Source organism: Plecotus auritus (genome assembly GCF_963455305.1).
Source record: "Plecotus auritus genome assembly, chromosome: 3".
Taxonomy (NCBI): domain Eukaryota; kingdom Metazoa; phylum Chordata; class Mammalia; order Chiroptera; family Vespertilionidae; genus Plecotus; species Plecotus auritus.
This window is the reverse complement of record NC_137772.1, coordinates 211,921,718-211,946,703: the sequence shown is the minus strand read 5'-3', so window position 1 is coordinate 211,946,703 and position 24,986 is coordinate 211,921,718. Positions and strand designations below refer to the sequence as shown.

At 40.6% G+C, this 24,986-nt stretch overlaps 1 protein-coding gene across 1 annotated transcript in view; it reads left to right on the top strand.

The window, feature by feature from the left end:
- The window catches only part of SLC5A8 (solute carrier family 5 member 8), a gene marked incomplete at its 5' end in the record, with an annotated part of 43,915 nt that extends 20,483 nt beyond the window's left edge, over positions 1-23,432 (top strand). Inside the window, 9 exons of the mRNA XM_080661102.1 lie at positions 23-152; positions 5,082-5,170; positions 6,301-6,413; positions 9,330-9,397; positions 11,104-11,190; positions 14,938-15,143; positions 18,417-18,520; positions 21,497-21,576; positions 21,835-23,432. Coding sequence (XP_080517228.1) covers positions 23-152; positions 5,082-5,170; positions 6,301-6,413; positions 9,330-9,397; positions 11,104-11,190; positions 14,938-15,143; positions 18,417-18,520; positions 21,497-21,576; positions 21,835-21,960 — 1,003 coding nt within the window. The 3' untranslated portion in view covers positions 21,961-23,432. The remainder of the gene's footprint in view (positions 1-22; positions 153-5,081; positions 5,171-6,300; positions 6,414-9,329; positions 9,398-11,103; positions 11,191-14,937; positions 15,144-18,416; positions 18,521-21,496; positions 21,577-21,834) is intronic.
- Positions 23,433-24,986: the final 1,554 nt, after the last annotated feature.

The following is a 24,986-nucleotide window of genomic DNA, read 5'->3' as shown; positions in this document are numbered from 1 at the left end:
TGGCTTGTTTTCACTTCTCTAGGTCTCTCTACATCAATCTTGTGGGACTCTGGGTAATCCTCGTCTGCGCAGTGCTTTGTGGGCTCGCCCTATATTCCAGGTACCAGGACTGCGATCCTTGGACAAACAATCAAGTGTCTGCACCAGACCAGGTTCAGTACCGTGTCTTTCTTACATGTGCATTAGTGACATTCAGAATGCTTATTAGTTGGGAGGGAAGAGTATGCATGTTCTTGTAGATAAACAGTAAATAGGTACAATATAATCATCTTTAATTTCTATAAAGCATTTGGCAGGTATAGCAAGAATAAAGAATGCTGTATCCAAGTTTAAAATATTGAAATACCGAAAAAAAATTCAAGCCAAGTGTTAAATAGTTCAAGAAATAATGCAAGGCTGGGAGTAGAATTGTAAATGTAGTTTTAAAAAGCCAAAACTATATATAAGCCATATTACTGTAGAACATTTTGTCATATTGTTAGATATCCCATTTATAAATAGTTTACTTTTCAGTTTTGTTTTGTTTTTAATTATAGTTGGTTTAAAATCCTATCTAATAAAAGAGTAATATGCAAATTGACCGTCACTCCAAGGCACGAGATGGCTGCCCCCATGTGAACACAAGATGGCCACCACAAGATGGCCAGCAGGGGAGGGCAGTTGTGGGCAATTAGGGGTGACCAGGCTGGCAGAGGAGGGCAGTTTGGGGAGACCAGGCCAGCAATGGAGGGCAGTTGGCGGGGGAGACCCATGCCTGCAGGGGAGGGCAGTTGTGGGCAATCAGGCAAGCAGGGAGGGCAGTTAGGGGTGACTGGGCCGGCAGAAAAGAGCAGTTGGGGGAGATGAGGTCAGCAGGGAAGGGCAGTGTGGGGGGGACCAGGACTGCAGGGAAGGGCAGTTGGGGGCAGGCCTGCAGGGGAGAGCAGTTGGGGGGGACCAGGCCTGCAGTGGAGGGCAGTTGGGGGGGGGGGGACCTGCAGTGGAGGACAGTTGGGAGGGACCCAGGCCTGCAGGGGAGGGCAGTTGGGGGGGGGACCAGGCCTGCAGGGGAGGGCAGTTTTGGGCGATCAGGCCAGCAGGGAGGGCAGTTAGGGGTGACTGGGCCAGCAGAGGAGGGCAGTTGGGGGGGACCAGGTCAGCAGGGGAGGGCAGTTGGAAGGGGGACCAGGCCAGCAGGGGAGAGCAGTTTGGGGGGACCAGGCCTTCAGGGGAGGACAGTTGGGGTGGGGGGGAACCCATGACTGCAGGAGAGGGCAGTTGGGGGGGACCAGGCCTGTAGGGGAGGGCAGTAGGGGAGGGACCAGGCCTGCAGGGGAGGACAGTTTGGGGGGACCCAGGCCTGCAGGGGAGGGCAGTTTGGGGGGACCAGGCCAGCAGGGGAGGGCAGTTGGGGGTAACCAGGCCAGCAGGGGAGGGCAGTTGGGGGAGACCAGGCCAGCAGGGGAGGGTAGTTGGGGGGAATCAGGCCTGCAGGGGAGGGCAGTTGTGGACAATCAGGCCTGCAGGGCAGGACACTTGGGGGGGACCCAGGCCTGCAGGGGAGGGCCATTGAGGGGGACCAGGCCTGCAGGGGAGGGCAGTTAGGGGTGACCGGGCCAGCAGAGGAGGGCAGTTGGGGAGACCAGGTCTGCTGGGGAGGGCCGTTGTGGGTGATCAGGCCAGCAGGGAGGACAGTTAGGGGTGACCAGGCCAGCAGAGGAGGGCAGTTGGGGGAGACCAGGCCAGCAGGGGAGGGCAGTTGGGGCAACCAGACTGGCAGGGGAGGGCAGTTAGGGGCAATCGAGCCGGCTGGGGAGCAGTTAGGCGTCAATCAGGCTGGCAGGGGAGTGGTTAGGGGTGATCTGGCTGGCAGGCAGAAGCAGTTAGGGCAATCAGGCAGAGGCAGGCGAGCAGTTGGGAGCCAGCAGTCCTGGATTGTGAGAGGGATATCCAACTGCCCGTTTAAACTGATCCCAGTGGCTACACCTATCCTGGCTAATGACCTGTTCCCAGGTGTGACTGACAGGAAAATACCTTCCCTACATCACCCAGACTTTACTGGGCATGCCTGTAATATCTGCCTTCCCTTTGTTCCTTCCCTGTTAATTAATAACCAAATTGTTTACAATGGTATCAATTTGACATTTTTATACCATACAGTGTGGTCATCCCACTAATTCAAGTGATCATCTGTCACCTTGCAAACGTACCACATTATTATTGACTATATTCTCCTTATCTTTCAATTTTCAAATGACAGAAAAATGAATCGAGTGAGTGAACATTTACTGAGTATCAACTATGTGATGAGATTCTGTGCCACGAGCTTTGCCTGCTTTATCTCATTCTCACACCCTTGTGATTCTAATCTTACAGATAAGGGAATGAATGAATCTCAGGTTACAGAAATTGCCCAAGGTCACATAGTTAATAAATAAGAATAGCTGCAAACACTCATAAAATACTTGCCAGAGGTCTGGCACTATCATAAGTGCTTTGTATAAATTTCAACTTTTAATTTTCACAGCTACACTCTGAGGTAGGTTCTGAGATTATCTTCCTTTTAAAGATGAGGAAAAGGAGACACAGAGATATTAAGTAATCAGCTGGTAAACCTGGAGCCAGGATTCAAGCCCAGGCAGACTGCCAACAGAGTCCTAACTTTGAACCTCTACGCCATATATCATCTTTCAGAAAGTGTAGCTAGAATTCAAACCCAGGTCTACCAGAGCACAAAGCCTGAGTTCTCTTAGTTCTTGCCACAATTATTTTCTAAGACTCGCTTATCTATCAAGTGCCCAGCGGACTCATTAGAATTGAAGATAGGCTGAATTTTATATTGGTGCAAATGCATAACATATTCCCAGAAAGATATAATTTGTGGGATTAGAAAAATGAGAGCGTTCTTTATCTGTGTATCTCAATCCTCTCTTAGCACATGCCCTCCTTTTGATAAACAGATCCTTCCTATTTTCCCAGAGAATCTAAGAATCGTGTTTACTCTGAAGATGGAAGCACTCTTCCATTATATTCTCTCTAGTCAAGAATATTTGTGATTTTTTATTGTTGTCAATCTTTAATGTCTGTAGTTTGTAACATGAAGACAAAAGAGATTTTAAAAAAATGTCTCTAATATGCCTTCCACTTAACCTGAGCAAACTACCCCCCCACCCCCCAAAAAACAAAAAAAAACACGTTACAACTTCCTAACCTTGAGGCTCCTTGTTATAAAAAGCTTCTAAGAGACTTGTACACATACACAGATCACATAGAGAGTGTGTGCTAACTTTCTGAAAAATAAAAAGGTTTTCTCCTTATAGGATGTTTCCAGTAATGTGTTGTTATTTCAGTTAAGATTTCACTGGGGATGCAATACAGATAAGGCCCAGTCAGTAGAAGATGATATGGACATCTCAACTGAGGAATGTAAAGATAGTTTCTGCTATACTCGGCAAGAGCTCACCCTGAGGAGGGAGGATTACTACCTAGATATAGTTTTATGAATTTCCTCTAGTCAGCCTTACCTCATTGATTCTGCCCATACCCGAGAGGAACATTCAGAATATGAAATATTACACCAAAGATTTTGAGAAAAGTTGATGACAGGGTAGAGGATTTTAGATCTCATTATAACATTAACAACAGATGCTTTACTTTTGCTTATGTAGAGAATATTGCTTGAAGTTAAACTTGTAAGATATCTTAGCAAAATCGGGTCTTAATCTCATAGAGAAGTGCTATTCTCATTTTCTGTGAATAAAGAGTTAGTAAGCTTTGGAGAACATGGGGGAAGAAGCATTGCTAAGAGAATTCAGTTCATGCCCTTGAAACAGAGGAGGATGTTCTTCCATATCCCAACCACAGACCTTTGTTGAATGAAATCAAAGAGTCTGATAAGGTAGGGGCTTCATCCACTCTGTACTATGAGAGAAGGGAGCAATAATATTTCAGTGCAAATGAGAGGACATTTTTTTCTGGAAAATTATCCACTTAGGCCCCTTTTGATTTAAAAATCATTTTGCTGCCCTAGCCTGTTGGGTTCAGTGGATAAAGCGGTGGCAGCCTGCGGACTGAAGGGTCCTGGGTTTGATTCTGGTGAAAGGCGGTACCTTGGTTGCAGGCTCAGCCCTGGTCAGGGCTCATGTGGGAAGCAACCAACTGATGTGTCTCTCTGTCTCTCCTCCCTCGTCTACTCTCTCTAAAACTCATTGGGAAAAAATATATCCTTGGGTGAGGATTAACAAAAAAAATAAAATAAATTTTGTCGAAAGATTGCCATGTAGCACAGTGCTGAAGTCATACACCTTCCTATCCTTATTTAATATTTATTTTTTAAAGTAATTTATCAAAAAAGCAAGTTGGTATCAGGAACTTTTTTTGTTGTTTTTATTAATCCTTACCCAAGGACATGCTTACAGATTTGAGAGAGAGAGATCAATTGGTTGCCTTTCTGTATGTGCCCCCGACTGGGCTCAAGTCCGCAACCAGCTGAGCCACACCAGCCAAGGAGGTGTCAGGAACTTTTTAAAAAGAAGGCAGGTATTTACTGACATTACTCTCCACTTGTCACTGTGTCTCATGCTGCTGTAATTACACTTTCAGTCCTGGGCAGTGATTGAAGTTCACAAGGATAGCCTTGAGTCATTCAAGTAAGGTTACGTTAAGTAACTGCTGCTTACTTAAGCACAGAGGTGTGTAAACTATTTCCTTTAAGTCAATTTATTATTTCAAAGAATGGGAATAGCTACCTTTTAGTAAGCATTTACTATATTCCACATACTGCACTAACAGCTTTACATAGATTATCTACTTTAACTCTTACAGCAACTCTATGAGGTTTGTATTATTACCCTTACTTTACAGATGCGGAAACTGAGGCTCAGAGGAATTAAGTAAAAAGAGCCACATCTGAGCCTGTAGCCTTAATTGCTATGCTCTTCTTTAAGTCTTAGCAGTTAAAAAAATTTAATTTTAGATATTTGGAAATTTCAATTTTGTGGAATAGCTACCATTAGTTCTCCAAAAACACAGAATAAATGAGGCATTGATGAATTTTATTTGGTAGCATATAGTACTCAGGACTAAATTTTGGAACTTTTCAGCTCATGCCTTATTTGGTCCTGGACATTCTGCAAGATTACCCAGGACTTCCCGGACTTTTTGTGGCCTGTGCTTACAGTGGAACATTAAGGTATGTACTGTGACTCTAGTAATACATGGTTTCCTTGTTGAGCTCTTCCTTTTTTATTGGCTATTTTATTGGATAAAACTGAATTCTAGACATGGGTACAAATGGCCCAAAGGAGACAGTCTGCTTCAGTATCCTCTGTCGGTTCGACTTATCTCAATGGGCTAGCAGTCTGTTATCAGTTTCCACTTTAGCTTGGTCCCTACTATCTAATACACTATCATGTACCCTATAGAGTAACAACAATGGTGATGAGCGATGGTGGCTTTCACTAATTATCAAAAATGGGTGCCCACAGTCTTGGTTTAAAATATACATGTGGCTAAAATGTGGTCAAATGGAAAATTAGAATTAAAATTTCCTATTTACATGCTGAATAATATATTTGTATTTGAACTCACTCATTTCACTTTCTTTCTGTGTTTGCTCCAGGGAATTCTTATTATTAACAAACTAGAGCATATGTTAGTGAGGAACCAGGAAATTAATATTATTTATATTTATGGCATATGTTAGTGAGGACTTATAGTCCTTCTGTGCACAAAGAAAAGTATGTTTTAAAGTCATCCTATGTAATAAAGATATAATATGCAATTGGTCGTTACACCGTGAAGTGTAACGACCGGATCACAGATCAGCAGGAGGGTGGGGCAGCGAGCTACAAGTGGGCAGTGGAGAGCTACAGGAGGGGTCAGGGCAGCAAGCTATGAGGCAGGTGGGGGGGTGGAGGGAGCTACAGGAGGGTGGGGCAGCGGGCGGAGAGCTACTGGAAGGCGGCAGCAAGCTACTGGCGAGCTACTGGTGCACAGATTCGTGCATAGGGCTACTAGTTATATAATAATACAGCATAATCTATGTAGATTCTTTCCATAGACACTGAGGATTAATTGCAACATGGAAGCAATATTAAATTATCCTTTTTTTTTTTTTTTTTACTTCTAAGCCTATGAGTGTTGCCTGAATCATTCTTGGATAACAGCTTTCAAAAGAGGATGCTGTGATCATTAAAAATAATTTAGTAGAAATCTAGTTCTATTTCAGAAGTAATGTTTTTTTTTCTCTTTCTCATTCCCACTTAAAATATTATTAAAGTGTAAATATTCTAAATCAAAAGTTCTTATTTTCCCTTACAGCACAGTGTCCTCCAGTATTAATGCCTTAGCAGCAGTAACTGTGGAAGATTTAGTCAAACCTAACTTCAGCTCGCTTTCAGAGAGATCTCTCTCTTGGATTTCTCAAGGAATGAGTAAGTTTCATTTTCACAGATCCATTTTTTTAGCTCTGGGAGGCAATTTTTAGAGACACTCTTCCCCATGGAAGATTCAGAGTAAGAACCTCTGAGTGTAAATATATGCACATATGTATGCCTATGACATATTTGCCATCAAGGTTTGGGACACACGTTGAACAGTTCATTGTCCAGAACCCAAAGAACCATTTCCATGGGTTCTATTTGCCTCTCCTTTCCTATTTTCTTTCTAACCCAAATTTGTTAAAATCTCAGCCACAGGGGAAAAACCATTCAACCCTTTTCCTTTTCAACTTTAGACCAAAATTTTAAGAAATATCCTAGTTTGGAACCAAGAGACACACTTTTTCTATATTATCTAAGGAGCTGTCTAATTGTATAAACTGAAGGTAAAGAAACAGAGCATTTTGACTTTTGACCCGACTTGATTGTCTGTTCCATCTGCACACATAAATGGTCCTAGAGAGGGTCTATAAAATCATGCAAGGAATGCTCATGTTCTATTCTTAGGTTATAGAACCTGAATTGGGGTTAAATATCAGCTTGAATGGAAAAGTTCCCAGATGACTCACATGTAATATCTGACTCAAAGAAATCTCCCTAGTGTACTTCATTCTTCATTTTGGCATTTTGGGTATACATGTTTTAGAATGAATGACTAACAGCCCTAGCTGGTTTGGCTTAGTAGATAGAGTATCACCCTCCGGACTGAAGTGTCCCGGGTTCGATTCCAGTCAAGGGCACATGCCCGGGTTGCGGTCTGGATCCCCAGTAGGGGGCGTGCAGGAGGCAGCCGATCAGTGATTCTCTCTCATCATTGATGTTTCTCTCTCTCTTTCCCTCTCCCTTCCTCTCTGAAATCAATAAAAATATATTAAAAGAAAAGAATGAATAACAATAAAAAAAAAGAATCTTTAACCTTAGTACAATAACGCTGATAGACTATCAAAGAACTTGTAAATAACCTGTTTTGACCCATACTTCTATATATAATTACCTTGACTAGAGCCTGGAGCAAGTACTTAATTTATATTCTTCATTGTCCCCTAAATTTAAATAGTATTTAATCCTGGAGCATAATTTCAGAATGATACAGTGTTTCCTGAAGAGTACTTAGACTGGCTCATTGCAGGATTGTTGAAGCTGGGTGATTTAGTAGAATAAATAGAAGCTTTGGAAGCCAGATAAACCCCATGTTACTTCATTAATTTACTATTAGGCTTGAGCAAACTCAATAAACCATTTGAGCCTCTGTTTCTTTTTTTTATATGTAATTTTTATTGTTGACAGTATTACAGATGTCCCCCATTTTCCCCCCTTTACCTCCTTCCATCCAGCCTCAAACCCCCCCCCACCAGGCCTTCACCACACTATTGTTTATTTATATGGGAAATAGGGAAAAATATTCACTATGAGGTTAGAGATAATGCATATAAAATAAGAGGCACTAGCTGATGCTCAAAGAAGAATACTGCTGATGATTAATAATGAATTTTATATTAAACTAGAGGTCCAGTGCATGAAATTCATGCATGGGTAGGGTCCCTAGGCCTGGCCAGTGATCAGGGCCGATTGGGGCCTTCTGGCTGCCAGCCAGGGCCTTCCTTCTCTCCGTGCCACCCCCCTGGTGGTCAGCGCACATCATAGTGAGCGAACTCCTGAGGGGACATTTTGCATAGTAGCCTTTTATATATATATATATATATATATATATATATATATATATATATATATATATAAATGATTATCTCAAGGTTTTACAGTAAGGGCTTCATAGAGAAGAATATGGCAGATGATTGGACTGTGCTTTCATTAACTTTGAATACCAAAATCCACAATGGTGTCTGTTCACGAGCTACCAAATGGAGAAGAACCAAGCTAATACTATTTACATTAGGATTCAGAGGCATAAAAATCATTGCAATAGGAGCTCTTTGCAATAAATTAATGTAAGGTTTTCCAGATTATTTGCCCAATATACTTAACAAAGGTGTGAAGTTTAGTGTAAGATAGAAATAACATAATATAAGGAATGCACTAATTGTATGATGCTCAAATTTCTCATTTGTTTTTCTATATTTTGAATTTTATGTGTGGGAAATTATATTGACTAACATCAGGTGATTTTTGCTGAATGGAAGTCTTGAAAAAGAAAATTGGGGGTGGGGTAAGTTTTCCTATAATTTAAATAGTAAAACTTGTACTTGGAGAAAATCTGGAAAATCCTGAAAGTCAAAAAAAATCCCGTAATCTGACTACCAGTGGTGACTTGTGAATTTCTATAAACAACTTTGGGGAGAAAATTTAGCAGAAGGGGGGGCTATGATACTTGTCTTGAAGCTGCTTTTCTTTGCTGCCTTAACAGGAAAGGGTTGGGCCTGTGGGTGGAGATTATGAGAGGGCTTAAGGTCCTAAACCACCCCTCTGCATGGATTGCCACTTCCCAGAAGAAATGAACATTTAAAGTCAGAAGACTAATTTCCGATGTTTATTACTCCCCTCCTCCACCATGTTGTACAGAGTGGAGTTGAATTTGTTCTATTTTTGGCAAACTGAAAACAGAGATCTGAGCCTTCCTTTACAAAAAAAAAAAATGTTGTGGAGGATTAGATTACTAACACAATAGTTCTTAGCTTTAAAATCCCTATAGTTAATTCTAGGGATTCTTTACTTATATAACCTAACGTTGTAATTAATCCTCAAACACAATGTCAGGATTTTCTTTCTTCCTCACACACTGCTGATTTTGTAGAAAAACACCCCTTTCCTTTTTTAGCTGGCTCTGAAGTATGCGGCCATTCTTCACCACAGTCAGATTTCCCACTTTGAATCAAAGGTGTGATGGTTTATTCTGTTGAGAATTCTAATCCTCTGGGTGTGGACTTTACACTGGCTATTGCATCGTCCATCCAGGTGTGCTGTTTGGAGTCCTGTGTATTGGAATGGCTGCTTTGGCATCATTAATGGGAGCTTTGTTGCAGGTAAGAGTTGACTCCTCAAAGCTTTGACTCATAATCACTTTTTGTTTTTAATGCTGACGTGACCATCCTTCCAGAGTTCTCTTTTTATATATTTAACATATAGACATATCATGGAACAGAGGTGACCAAATTCTTAAAATGTTTTTAAATTAAACTTTCTATTTTTAAAAAAAATATGTTTTTATTGATTTCAGAGAGGAAGGGAGAAGAAAGATAAAAACATCAATGATGAGAGAGAATCATTAATCAGCTGCCTCTTGAATGCTGATGTGCCCTGACTGGGAATCAAACCATGACCTCCTGGTTCATAGGTCGACGCTAAACCACTGAGCCATTCTGGCTGGGCTAAACTTTCTATTTTGAGAAAGTTGTGGGGATCATTGTAAATTATGAGATCATCGTAAATTTACATCTATAAAAATAAAAGCGTAATATGCTACTTAGACCGGACAACCTTCCAGACGAAGCTGGGGCTGCGAGGGAAGCCTGGGTCCCGGGTGCCAGACGGAAGCTGGTGCCGGCAGCCGGGGGAAGGAAGGCCTACTCTTGCATGAATTTCATGCATCAGGCCTCTAGTGTAATTATAAGAAGTAATCCAGAGATCTCATATACACGCTTTTACCTTCCTTCCTTCAAAGGTAACATCTTGCAAAACAGTACAACATCACAACCAGGATATTGACATTGGTACAGTCAAGAGATGGCACATTTCCATCACCACAGGGATCTCTCATATTGCACTTCTATAGCCACTCCCACTTCCTCCTGCCCCTATTTCCTCCGTAAACCCTGGCAACCACTACTTTGTTTTCCGTTTCTATAATTTTGCCATGTCAAGAATGTTATAGACATGGAGATTGGCTCTAGAGAAGCTGTGAACTGACTCCTTAGGATTGTATCATGAGTCCACATCCTCCTCAGACACGTTCTTTGTCACGAGTATCCATAGTCCTGCCTAGTTCATAAGGTAGGCTTTTTCTCTGTGGGCAAATTAGTGTGTCCCTGATGCTGCTTTTATGGTTCTCTGCACTCGCAAAAACTAGCTATTTGATTATTGGGAACACAGATCTCTTGGAAGTTTCAGCTATTTGCATGTCTCCATTCACATTGTAAAATTTTTCACTATCACCAAAGCAAAGGTTGCAATTAGTCAGTTAGATTTAAATCTCTTTCTAGATGATTTAATCAATTTTCTTTTAAATCACGTTTTTCATTCTAGTTCCATGCTTAGGGAACCAAAGATAGCATTGGTTTTTTTGTTTGTTTGTTTGTTGTGTTTTTTTTTTTTTTTTTGCCATCTGTGGTTACTTAACAGTACTTATGTTCAACCTTGTTTTGAGGAGAATTTTGAGGCTATCAAAGCACAAAGGAGTGATGTAATTGATTATTAAGGTCTAGGAGAAAAAGGCTGGGAGGAGTGATGTCACTGTTGACTTAGGTATTCACATGGGAGCTCCCATTGTCTTCTGGGTCTCCACCTCCATTACATTTTGCTTCCCTTATCAGGGTACCTGAAGGAGCATATGGGTACTTGAGACTATGAAGCAGAAGCTTCCAAGTTCTAGTGATCTCTTTGCCAATGACAAGGCTGCCACGCTTTTCCGGGGGAATCTTTATACCTTAAATCCTCATCCTGATGAAATTACTTTGAATCATTTTAACTCTGGATTTGAAATTTCTAATTGCTGGCCTTATTATTTTTGCAGGCAGCACTCAGCATAATCGGCATGATTGGTGGACCACTCCTGGGCTTGTTTAGTTTGGGCATTTTGGTTCCCTTTGCCAACTCAATTGTAAGTATAAATGAATATGTGTAAAGCTTTCTTTCCAAAATACATTAGCAGCTTTACAACTTTTTCTCAGTTGTAAAGATGCTATCCATATTAGTGATTTGTCTCAATGACTTAGATCACTCATATCGACTTTGCCGGGTTGTACAATGAAGTTCTATCCACTGGGACCCTGCATTTGTGAAGCTCAATGGAAGCTGCCAGAACAATATAGTGCAATTTCAAATATTTATACTATAACCAAGGGGCAACATTTCTTGTGCATTTATCTTTTTGCCCTTCTTGAAAATTAATCATTAGCAATTAAAGAAGGAGATTGACAGACTCAGATATGAGAGATTTAAGGATGATAGAGTGGAGGATACCTTCGAATATCCAGAGTACAGCAAAGAGGAACAATGACGTCTTCACCACCTTTGTCAGAAAGTTTCTACTCCTGATATTTAAAGAAAGCTGTAGCTCCAACAACATGGTTCTAGCCCCAAAGGGGAGATCATAATTGGGAATAGTAACCAAAAGAGGGAGTAGGCCTGCTCTTCTACGTCGATATATCAGTGCTTTGAAGAACTAAATTTTGTTTGGAATAAATGAAGATGAAATTATGTTTCTGAAAGTCAGGCGAAAGTCCACTGGTCCAGTCTTGCCAGAAGATGAAGTTCAGGAAAAACTGATCCTGTATATGGTTGTTTCAGACAGATGGAGAATAACCGTAGAACTATGACTTTACATTTAGAATTCAATATCCTTAATAATGTATTAGGAATTAGTAAGGCAGATACTAATAAGGGCTTTCCTGTCACTGTTATTAATTATTCTCAATGAAGTATTATATAAAAAGCTAGTTTGTTAGAAATTAATTTTAATGAAAGAGAGTGGTTTGTGTCTACGTCAGAATGTTAAAGCTTTGATTAGACTCTGCATTATGAAATGCATAGTGGTTTGTTGAGTGTCTAAAATTTTTAAAAATTACTGTCTTTTGGTTTTTGACATTTCCACCGTGAGTTGCCTCCAGAAAAGCTGTAGGTCCAACATAGTGTGTTTTTTTTTTTTTTTTAAGAGAAATAAGATAGTAGTATCCTATATAATAAAGGGGTAATATGCAAATTGACCCTAATGGCAGAATGACCGGAATGACTGCTGGACCAGTCACTATGAGGTGCACTGACCACCTCTCAGTCCCTTACCCTGGCCGTCAAGCACCAATCACCTGATGGTGAACGGGGAACCAGGGGTGGGTGGTGGCAGGGGGCGGGGCTGGCTGTGGGCAGCTGGGGAAAATGACCCTGATCGCAGGCCAGGCCTAGGGACCATACCCGCACACGGATTTCGTGCGCTGGGCCTCTAGTTTTTTATAAAAAGGGGAAAGTTCCTCTTCTTTACTATATTCACATTTTTCACCAGCAGAATATTTACCCTCACCTTAGAATGGACTTCCTCCTTCCTTCCCTCTTTATCTTCTTCCTTCCTTTGCTTCTCTTCCTCTCTCTTTTTCTCTTTCTTTCCTACCCTGTCATTCACTCATTTACTTATTCATTTGTTCAATAAATATTTATGGGCTTAGACCTGTCCTGGGAATAGAGAACACTGAATATTTCTGCCTACATGGGTTTTATAATTTTACTAGAGGTCCGGTGCATGGGGTCCCCTCAGCCCAGCCTGCACCCTCTCCAATCTGGGCCCCTCAGCGGATGTCTGACCGCCGGTTTAGGCCTGATCCTGGGGATTGGGCCTAAACCAGCAGTCAGACAACCCTCTCACAATCCTGGACCTCTGGCTGCTAATCGCTCACCTGCCTGCCTGCCTGGTTGCCCCTAACTGCCCCCCCACTGCCGGCCTGATCGCCCCTCACTGCCCCTGTGTGCCAGCCTGATCGCCCCTAACTGCCCCCCCGCCCCCGCTGGCCTGGTCGCCCCTAACTGCCCCTCGCTGCTGGCCAGGTTGCCCCCAACTGCCACCTCCCTGCCTGGTCACTCCTAACTTCCTCCCCCCCCCCCCGCCAGCCTGGTCACCCCTTACTGACCCCCCTGCTGGCCTGGTCACCCCCAACTGCCCCCCTCTGCCGGCCTGGTTGCCCCCAACTACCCCCTCCTGCTGGCCTAGTTGCCTCTCACTGCCCCCCCTGCCAGCCTAATTGCCCCCAACTGCCCCCTGCCAGCCTGGTCACCCCACTGCCCCTCCTGCTGGCCTGGTCGCCCCCATTTGCCCCCCCTGCTGGCCTGATCACCCCTCACGCGCTCCCCCCGCCCCCCCCCACCACCGGCCTGGTTGCCCCACGCAGCCTGCTGTTCAGTCGTTTGGTCGTACCTCACTAACCCCCCTGCAGGCCTAGTCGTAGGCAGCCATCTTGTGAGGGCATGAGGGTCCATTTGCATATCACCTCTTAATTATATAGGATGTGTCCTTGGTCCAGTCATGTACAAAGATGAGAGAAAGCAAGTCGGGCCTGTCAACAGCTGGCCAACCTATTATTTCAACTTCATGTTATTTAAAATACATATTTATTGCCTGCCTACAGTGTGTCTAGCACTGTGGTAAGTGTCAGGGCATCAAAAATAAAGAAACCTAATTCTGCTTTCTAGGGTTCACAACTTAATGAAAAGGCTTACAGTCCTTGTCCCCAAAATAAATCCTGTGATCTGGTCAGCAGCCTTCTCATTCTCCTATCAAGGCACCATTGTTGTTTTTTCAAACCCTATGATTTTGCTCATGTTTCCCCCCTTAATTCAAATATTCTCTCCTGTCTTCTGTGGAGCCTGAGGTACAGGCTGCCCTCTCTGATCATTATTCTTAAAGAAAGGGGGAAATTCCACCACAGAGGAAGGGGCTTCCCAGCTCTAGGTTTGTTTTTGTCCCCATCATTTGGAAGTAGGGCTTAAATCCCTCAAGGGCTGGCAGAACACCTGGGTTACTGATAAAAGGCAGGGGTGGAGGACCCAATTCTCCCACGGATTGGGAAACCAAATGCCTTTGGAGAGGACATCTCCAATTATCTCTAGAAAAATTTGGCGTGGTTGTATGCACCAATGCAATCATTTCCCCCCTAATTACCTGGTAGCACAGTTGCAGTTGTGCATGGTGTTAAGTGTAGGAATAAACTCTGTGTATGCTTTTTTCTTCACAGTCTGTGGCTCATATTGCATGCCATTTGTTCACAGATTAAATAAAACTAGAGTTGGCCTGGAGTCAGCTACGGCCCTGTTGTAGTAATTTGGATGTGAAGAGACAAGAAGGTCAGAGCAGAGTGCTGGCCATAGAAACAGAGTGGTAGAAATGCAAGTATGAGACATATGAAAAAAAAAAATGGGCATGAATTGGTGATGGGCTAGATCAGTGGTCGGCAAACTGCAGCTCGCAAGCCACATGCGGCTCGAGAGCCGCGGTTTGCCACTCTGTTGACTAATGAGTTTGCCGACTACTGACCTAGACTCTCAATTCCAATAATTACAGGCTGTTGTTGTTCCTTGTGATTAAGCCCCTATCCCAATGGTCAGCAAACTCATAGTTTGCCGACCACTGGGCTAGATAATGATATGAAGAAAGGGGATGGGGTTACAGCGTCCTCAGGGCTGAGGGATCATGGGCCTGTGCAGCCCTTGACAAGAGGTAGGGATCTTGTGGGGGAAAAGTTTTACGAGGAAGCTGGTAAATTTGCCTTAGAGTTAGACCATGTTGAGCTTTACCTTCTAATGTTAATTTCCATCTCAAAGCAAACGGAATTGTTTTTCTTTTAAAAACACTCTTGTTTTGCAGGGAGCATTTATTGGTCTGATGGCTGGATTTGCTGCTTCTTTCTGGGTCGGAATTGGAGCTCAACTCTATCCCCCACTTCCAGAGAGAACCATGCCACTAAGCCTTGAAACCTATGGCTGTAACAACACACACAATGGGTCGAATTGGATGACAACCACAGCAATGCCATTTTCTACTAGTGCTTTTCAAGTACACAACGTTGAAAGGTATTGAATTAAGCTTTATAATGTCATAATTTTAAAAAATACATGTGACAGGTAGAGAATCCTAGTTGCTTTTTGTCATGCCTGCAACAGTGATTTTTGCATAATTCTGAAAGGAGTAGAGCTCATGGGGCTTTCTGGCTATAATATTTTGTTCAGAAATAGCAAAAAAAAAAAAAAAAAGCCACATTTTCTAGTTTCTGTAGAAACTTCTGCCTCACCTACAGACCCAAAGAAGACATGAATAGTAACAACAACAACAACCATTCCATTATAGGTAAATTCTATGAAATACCAGCTCTATTGGGATGAAAAATTGTCTTTGTGAGCTGAAAAACTTTTAAAATGAAAAGCTCAATTATGAAAAAAAGTATTACTTATGCAGTCTTTGAAGTATAGCCTTTGCTGATTAAAAGCTATAATTATCTACATGTGTTGAAAGTTGCTATTTGTCCAGATCCCAAGTCTTTAGACCACTAGCAATGAACTGCATTTGAGCTCTTTGTGCTGGGGTTTTCAGCACGCAGTACACTTTGAACTTCTGGATACTGATGCTGTCTGACTTAGTGCAATGATGTAGACCTGTCGGTAGATGAGTGTTTTATTATATAGTGGATGTGAGGGCAAGGCTTTATTTAGTGGGTATAAAGTTGACCCTTGAACAACACAAGTTTGAACTGTGCGGGTTTACTTATACACAGATCTTTTTTTTCAGTGAATGCATACAGTACTGTAAATTTGTTTTCTCTTCCTTATGATTTTCTTAATAATATTCTCTTTTTCTCTAACTTTATTCTACAAAAACAGTATATAATATAACATACACAGTATGTGTTCATTGACTGTTGATGCTATTGGTAAAGCTTCTGGTCAACTGTAGGCTAATTAGAGTTAAGTTTGGGGAGATTCAAAAGTTATACACAGGTTTTTGACTGAGCAGATGGCTGGAGCCCCAACCTCTGCATTCTTGGGGGTCAATTGTGTAAATGTCCGGCCTGAAAGCATAAAACCCAAAGACATGTCCAAGGACTGGAAAAATGAGGCCACCTCCCTCAAAGTATTAACCGGGTTCCAGGTTACCTGGAACGAAAGCGTTACAGAATCATTCCCTTGGGGACAAGACATGGTATCTCTCTCTTAAAATGGAACACCCTTGAGAGAAGTCATGTGACCATAATTAGTGATTCATGTCCTAGAGGGAACTCAGCTATGAGAATGCTTGTCAGTGGGAATTCAGGGCTGGAACTCCATAAGGTAGAGACTGCAGGTAGTTTCAGAGCCTGGGGCGTGTTTAGAGAGATTTGATGAGGTGGGCTGCTGTCCAAGAGGGGTAAGGAAATGCAGGGAATGGTCTACTCTAGACAAGCATGAAAGCACTGCTGAGGGGCGTGTTGGGATCTCATTACAGAAAGTCAGTCAGGGAGAAAATATTAATGGAAGGGTAAGGAGGAGGACGTGCAGGATGTTCTTTGTATTTACAACTTTGCTTATCATTTGTTCTGATTTTGTAAATATCTCATAATTTAAGATTCTAAGAAAAACGGTTATTTAGATTCCTGAAACAAATAAATTCGCTGAGTTTTACTGTGTGCCTGGTACCATAATAATCGCTTTTATGTGTTAGCTTATTTATAAAATAACTCAGCTAATAAATAAGAAGTTTTGAGCATGAACTATGTACTCAGCCCTGGGCTGGCTTATTTATGTAATGTCCATAGAAAATTTTCCCCTCACATTCACTGTGGTTCCTGCCTTACAGGAAATTATAGTTTAGCTGGAGAGAGTGTGTTAATATACACAAAACAATTAATTCAGTAAACACAATATGTATAATGACTAGCACCTGGTAAATAGCTGATAAAAAACTTGATAAATAATTGCTAAAAGAATGTGTATAAACAGAGTTGGAGTGTGGATTAGCACAGAGACTTTAGAGATGTACCACTTGAAGAATGCAGAGGTTGGCTCGAAGGAGAAGGTCTGGAAATGAGCAGAAGGAAAGTTGGACAAGAAAATAAATTACTACCATCCGTTTATGTTGTTCATTAGATTCCACATATGAGTGAAATCATGTGACACTTACCTTTCTCTGACTGGCTTATTTCACTTAGCATAATGCTCTCCAGGTCCATCCATGCTCATAGAAGCATCGAACAGACTGTCAAACCTCAGGGGGAAGGCAGGGGAAGGTGGTGTTTGGGGGGAAGAGGTCAACCAATCAATTCCTATGCGAATATGTATAACTTATGGACACAGGTCGGGGGGATCTCAGGTGGGGGCTGGAGGCGGGGTGGGAGAGATCAATGGGGGAGAGAGGGGACATATGTAATACTTTCAACAATAAAGATTTAAAACACGAAAAAAAAAAAAGAGAAAAATGATTAAATAGTACGCTGAGATAAGTGGTATTCCTAGGCTGTCATGGGAGCCAGGAGGAGGAAGGGCCTACCTATTCCTGGGTGGAATCAAAGAAACCTTCTTAGAACAATATTACATGAGCAGGAGTTAATCAGGTGAACAAGGTTGGGCAGAAGGGACCAAAGGAAGGAGTGTATACGCCGAATGGAGAAACAACATAGGCAAAGGCATGAAGGACTAAAGCCACATGACATCTTAGGAAATCATGCCTAGGTTAGCATCACTGGAGATGAAATAAGACACCCTTTGGTTGCCTAGCTACTGGGTTTCAGTTACCCAGATTCAATTTTTTTATTTTTTAAGTTCCTCATGGTGCTTCAGGCTGCTGGTGTTTACCCCGCGCTAGGATGCTTTCTTCAAGAACTCTTTGTTATTCAGATCTCAGTTCAAATGTCACTTCTTCACAAAGGTTTTGTCTGACCACACGTTAGAGTGTCCCTCCCTCTTTCCACCTGCTAATGTCACATGACCTTGTTTTCTTTTCAGTATGGTGTTTTTCATCGGGAAATTATTATATTAATTAATTTCCTTGTTTATTGTACTTATCTCCCCATTAGAATGTAAGCTTTATGAGGGCAAAAACCTTATCTACCTTTTTAATGATAAACTTTCCAATGATAAGAATGGTGCCTGGGACATCCATCACAGTTGAATGAATACACATGGACATTTAGTATAGGGTTAAGGTTAAGTTGTACTTTTAATTCCTGAACCAATAAGATAAAATTGGGACAGCAGATTATGACATTAAAATCATTATTAAATATTATATTTTGACTTTATCATGAGGATTATTGGCACTCTTAGTTGCCAGTAGCATTACATGAAATCTGACAGTTTTGCTTTTCTCTCTCTTAGGACTCCACTGATGGATAACTGGTATTCTTTATCGTATCTATACTTCAGCACCCTTGGAACTTTGGTGACATTATTTGTGGGAATACTTGTCAGTTTACCAACAGGTAACTATCTTACCTATCTAAACATTAGTACTATTGTACTTATTTACCTCGACATCAGTTTTTACTATAAATGTTTTATAGCTATTTATGTTATTTTACCATAGTCCTGTTAACAGCTAGTTTGATTATTTGTTCCATTTTACATGGGGAATTTGAAAGCAGAAGGCTCATCTCTGTTTGAATCTTTGTTCTGCTGTTTGCTAGCTGCATAACTTGGAGAAATCTATATAGCTACTCTGAGCCTTAGCTATCTTTTGTGTGAAATGCGAATAATAATAATAATAATTGACCTGCCTATCTCACAGGTTGCTTTCAGAAAAAAATAAAATGCTTGAAAGAAATTATACATGGCTACCACAATGCTATGGATTTTACTTATATTGTTACAACAACCCTGTGTTGTTATCCCATACTGACCTTTGTAAAGTATAAAGAAGTACACACATGTAAAGAATAATGATTGTAGTCTTTATATCTAAGTGGTATGTGAAGGCTATTTTTGGATGTTCATCAACTTTAAAAAAGTAATTTTAAAAAATCAAATTGATAATACACATAGTATACACTGTTCTCTTGGATTGATGTAGAACTGTTGTCCTGGAACTTCATCATTTGTCCTCATGCCATGAATTCCCTTGGTCTCCCTCCTGTGTTAGACTCCCTGCTGTAGACAGCGCCTGGGAAGGCACATGGGAATTATTTAATTATTGTCAACTGAACCCAAGGCGACAGGCAAAGCCACGCCCTGGGAACATGCCTTGCCAAAAGGGCAAGGGTGTTGTCAGCTTGACCTTCATTTCAGCCCATGGTGTGGGGAAGTGGTTTTGATATCTACAGCCTAGCACCAGGAATGCTCAGGGCTTACTCAAGAATGCAGATAATTTCCTTTTGCCTTGACCTTTTGGTGAAACTTCCTGATATTTGGGATATAAAATAAACTCACTGGATTGGCTCTGGGTCCCTGTCCCTGTCTCTCCATCAGAAGAGGACGGTGGTCCCACCTGGTCCCAGCTTTTTCCTTCTATCTCTGTGTCTTGTCTCTTTCATTTCTCAATCCCCAGCTGCCCCTACTCAGGAATTGGACCCGCTCTCTAGCCGCGCTGGACGCGGAAAGAGAGAAATACCTACACCCTGCCATCTGCATCCCAGGACTCCTAATTATTGTTAATCCCCTTACTTAAATGGAGAACATGGAAAAGAGAAGAGATTTTGGAAATGATGCATGCCTGAAAAAAGTGTCTGTAATTCTCCTTTATCCTTGATTGTTTGAGTGGAGAATCCTAGGTTGAAAAGAACTCTTGTTTCTGAGAGGATTTCTTAATTTTTGTCTAGCTTGCTATGTTTCTGTTGAGAATGCCAGTACCATGCCACCTGCTGACCCTTTGCATGGGATCCACTTCACAATGACAACTGTAGGCCTTCAGTAGGGTCCTTTCAATCTGAAGACCCGTGTCCTTCAGTTCTAGGGCATTTTCCTACATTATTTCATTTGTAATTTCCTGCTATTTTATCTTTCCTTTTGCTGGAAATTCTATTTGTCAAATGTTTGATTCTTGGACAGTTCTAATTTTCTTATCATTTCTCTCCTATTTTCTGTCTCTGTGCTTATTAGGTCTACTACATGGGATATTTTTTCAATTTTCCAATAATTCTCAAAGGAGCACTCTGATCCAACCTTGAGAATAGTCTGTAAGGGAAGGAGGACAGGTAGGAGGCTATTGCAGTAATCCAGGTGAGCAATCACAGTGGCTCAGACCAGGGTAGTAGTGTGGAGTTGGTGGAAAGTACCAGGCTCTCTCATTTCCTGTGCTCCCTCACATATATACATCCACAGCAATCAAACTAGGGGAAGGCACTGCCTTCTTTATCAAATGTGTAATGACTAGTTAGAACTTCTACACTCTGTTCAAGTATGTGTGATGTCTTTGTTTGAAAAAGTAATGTTCTCTCCACGTGAACAGGCATCCAGTGATAAAACACTTGAACTTCATGAATTTAACAAATGTCTTATTCCCACTCCACAGCAGCAGTGAGCACCATGGAAAAAAATCTAGAAACATAAAGTTCTGGTGCTCCTTGGGAAATATTTTAAAATCTACTGTAGGATACTAGGAATCTGTAAGAATCCAGGGCAAACAGATCTGACTTAGTGTTTCAGTTTCACCTAACCATGTACTGTGCGTCATGAGTATGTTTCTTCATCAGAAAAGTAGGGTAAATAATTCTATGAGTAGACTGTGCTTCTCAAACATTCATGGGCATAATGATCACTTTGGAAATTTAGTAAAAGTCAGAATTTAAGGGCCCCACCCCAAAAGTTCTAATTGGGTCAGTCTGGGTTGGAGTCCAGGAATCTGCATTTTAAGTACTTCATCCAGGTGACTTGAGAAGAGGTAGTTTGAAAACCACGCTTTGAGATACATGGTTTTAAAAGCATTCTCTTTGATCCACAGATGAGGTAACAAACCAAAGTAAAATCTTAGGGAAGACAAATTGGATCAAATACCAATCATCATAATTGGTTTTTATTTAAATAATTTATTCAGCAATTCATAATTTCCTGCATTTCTTCACACACATTTACATTCACAGCCACCAAATTGGGGAAAGGCAACTTTACCATCTGAAGCACAGGCAGATGATTTGATATTTTATTGGTAGGTCATAAAGAATGCTTTTAAACCAGTTTTCCTACCAGTACTGGGCCAGGTGACACGCTCTTTAGTTGAGTCCCCGATGAAGCAGTTGGCTTGTACTTATCTCAAATTCCTCCTGATCACAGTGAGAGCCTTACAGAAACAGAGACTGAGGCAAGGGACATGGTGGGCTAGTCTCCAGCACTGTTTAAACGATTTCCTTTCTCTTTGTGTTTTATGAGTGTGTAGAGTCGAATGTGCACAAGTTAAATGCTTGTATGATGGACTGGGTAATTATAGGTATCCTTTTAACAATGCAAATAATGTATATGTTTTTCAGGAGGAAGAAAACAAAACTTAGACCGAAAATTTCTATTAACTAAAGAGGACATTTTATTCAATTTTGACAATTTTAAGAAGGTAAGTTGTCTTTCTTTTTCCTCCAATTAGTAAGACTGTTTTTATCACCTGGAGAGACTCCTAGTTGGTCTTTACACCCTTCTGAAATCTGATGACAAGGAAGATATTTGCCCTATTTCATGATCTGTTTTTGTTAATGTCTCCCTCAGTAGACTACAAACCTGATTTAGAAAAAGAAAAGCCGTAGTGACAGTTATTTAGAATTGAATGAATGAACAGTTTCTTTCCTCTAATCACCATGTTAACATTTTATTTTAGAAGGAGCAGGTTTTAAGCTATAACTCCCATCCAGTAGAAGAGGGCGGAACTGATAATCCTGCTTTCAACCACATTGAAATGAACTTCACAGACCCAAGTGGCAGGACCAGTGGGACTCACTTGTGAAGCAGCTGTGATACTCGATGATCGTACACGGTGGCCCAGTTTTATATGTTTTCTAAGACAATTGGATCAGGTATATGTATATATATATATATTTTGTCCATCATGAGTGTTTTGGAGGAAACCTTTGGGGGTTAAAATGTTAAAACAAAGTCCTGACTTTCCTCACTTACACTTATTCATCAATGCTACTGTGGAGTTCAGAGTTTCAGCATCAGCATTTCCCTCTCTCAGTTTTTTATTTCCATGAAGCTATAGTTATGAAAGTTATGCCTCCCTATGTGCCAAAAGGCTAATACACACACACACACACACACACACACACACACACACACACACACACACACACTTAATGATCAAAAGCATATTCTTAAATTCAGGCATTATTGAAAGTATTTCCCATGCTTTTGGTGCTAGCATATAAGTTTTGGGGGGTTTCCAAAATCATAACTAATATTGAAAAGAGCTTTTCTCCCTTCTACTACATACTCTATTCTTAGGGAACAACGAAGTAATAGGTCTGTGTTGTGTCTATCTTTATTTCTCATTGACCCCTATCAGCCCAGGGCACATATTAGCCTTGGAACCAATTCTGGCTCAGGAAGGTGGAAATCAAGAAGCATGCTGTGCTGTTTGGGACAGAACATGGGTCCAAGGATCTGGTCTTCTTGGTGCTGTGCTTCTGTTCTTACGCCTTTATGCTTGGTAGCTAGAGTTCCTGGCCACTGGCTGCTTATATTGTCTTAGACTCCGGTTCTTAGCTGCATTACGGGTTTCTCACCCACCAACTTAGATTTTATTGTGCACTTTACCTCTGATTGCTTTCCTAGTTTCCTGTTTACTCTGTTGTCTTGAGACATCCCAGGTGAATCATTCTGACCCACGTCCTGGTTCACTAAGCCCTAGCCTATAAATTATAAACCTGCTACTGACTGAAGTGCCTTCAACATAGGTACTCATGGATTTGGTGATCCAAGGACATTTAAAGGATTAAAAATGGTTAAGCTCCATGGAGTTAGATGATTACATTGAATGTATTAAGTTAAATTTTTGAATGTCAACTACTTTGTAATTAATTAAATTTAATGATACATAGGCTTATAGATCTTGAATTCTAGTATATTCACCTCATTAAAGAGCTAAATTACATAGGCAAACACTACTATTGTTCTCTAATGTTCAGAAATTGTTAAATATATGCTTTGTTCTATGTTTTCACATTTCAAGTAGCAGTCTCAAAGTTTATTTTATTTTGCTACCTTTCTAGCTAAGGGTTCGATAAGGTTTTCATCAATAATTTTTATTTCCTGCAGTACCCACATTAGATTTGGTTTAGAATTGTGTTTACTTTTAGCTTTGCAATATTTGAAAATTCTTTCATAAATTTTTAATTACATTAAAATATTATATAATTAAATAAGTTTTTGCTTATTTTCTGATATTAAAGTAAGATTACTCTGTACATTTACAGTTGCCAATTGAAAACATTAAGAAATAAAAAAATAGGAAGTAGCTTTTATCTAAAACAGAGATTTATATAACATTTAAAATATATCCAAATATTTCATATGTGTATAGATGTTATTTTAATCAATATATTTGTAAGCATACATTGAATTTTGTAAATCTGTAAGTTTTAATGAGTAGAAAGACATAATAATATTTGTTTTATATGCGTGTGATTTGAACTATTGTTATTTATTTAATGATCCTAAATTCACATGTGTGTAGAATTCTTCTATTTTAGAAATCAAAATCAGCTTAAATTTTTTCTTTTATCTGGCTGCCATGGGTTTTGCAATGTAGTCTTAGTGAGAGATAAGGTAGTTCCATTCTCGTCCACTTTCTTTTACTGGAGTATATCTTTGTGATATTAGGAACTGTTGCTCTTTTACTTTCATAAATACATGAGTGTCAGATATAATTCTTAAATCAAAGTTATGTTATTATTATTAAAAAGTATTTATCTTATCTAAATCTTCGTACAAAATCAAAGAGTTAAAAGTTACTATAGTATAATATAAATTAAATAATGTAATATTCTTAATTATTTTTTTAAATTTATTTTTATTGTTGAAAGTATTATAGATTTCCCCCTAGACTCCCCCCTCCCCTGCCATTGACCCCCTGCACCCTGCCTCCCCCACCTCCTCCAGGCCTTCACCACACTATTGTCTGTGTGTCCATGGGCTATGCATATATACATATAAACTCCCTGGTTAATCTCTCTCCACTCTCTCCCCCCCGCCCCCCCCCACACACCCTCACATTCCCTGTGAGATTCATCAGTCATCACAACAATCCTAATGTGAGGGGAAAGCCCACACAAGTTATCTGTTTTTGTTTTGCCACAGACAAATTGTGTGACTTGAATTTATTCTTAATCTCTTCTAATGATGGAACATAACACTAAACACCTACCTTACAGGAATACTGTGAGTATGGAAGGTCAAATAGCACTTTATTAACTCAAATAGTGGTACTTTGAATCTAATCTGATTGGAAATAAAAATTTGAGACAAAGCTCATTTGCCAGTAAAAAAAAAAAAAAACAAGAGAGAGCTGTTAATACTTTGTTATGTATTGATGTGGAGATAAAAAAATTTGTGCCATAGAGGCATTAAAATATATTTAGTGGTCAGCAGGATTAATCTAACAGAGAATGTAAACATTAAAGGAGGCTGTAGACCAGTCATACTCACTCCATAGATAAATGAAAATTTTATATATAGGATGTGAAAAAGTACAAATTATCCATTTAGTTGAATATGCCATCATTTTCTCTCTAGACCAGTGGTTCTCAATAGGGCAATTTTGCACCTCAGGGGATATTTGAAAATATTTGGATACATTTCTGGTTGTCATAGCTGGTGAGGAGGTGCTACTGGCATTTGGTGAATAGAATTTAGGGGCCCTGCTAAACATCCTAGGATGCACAAGGCAGTCTCGTTCCTCCACAACAAAAATCATCCTGCCCCTGATACAGTAGTGTTGTTTGAGAAATCCTGCCCCGGAGGCTAAGGTTGCAA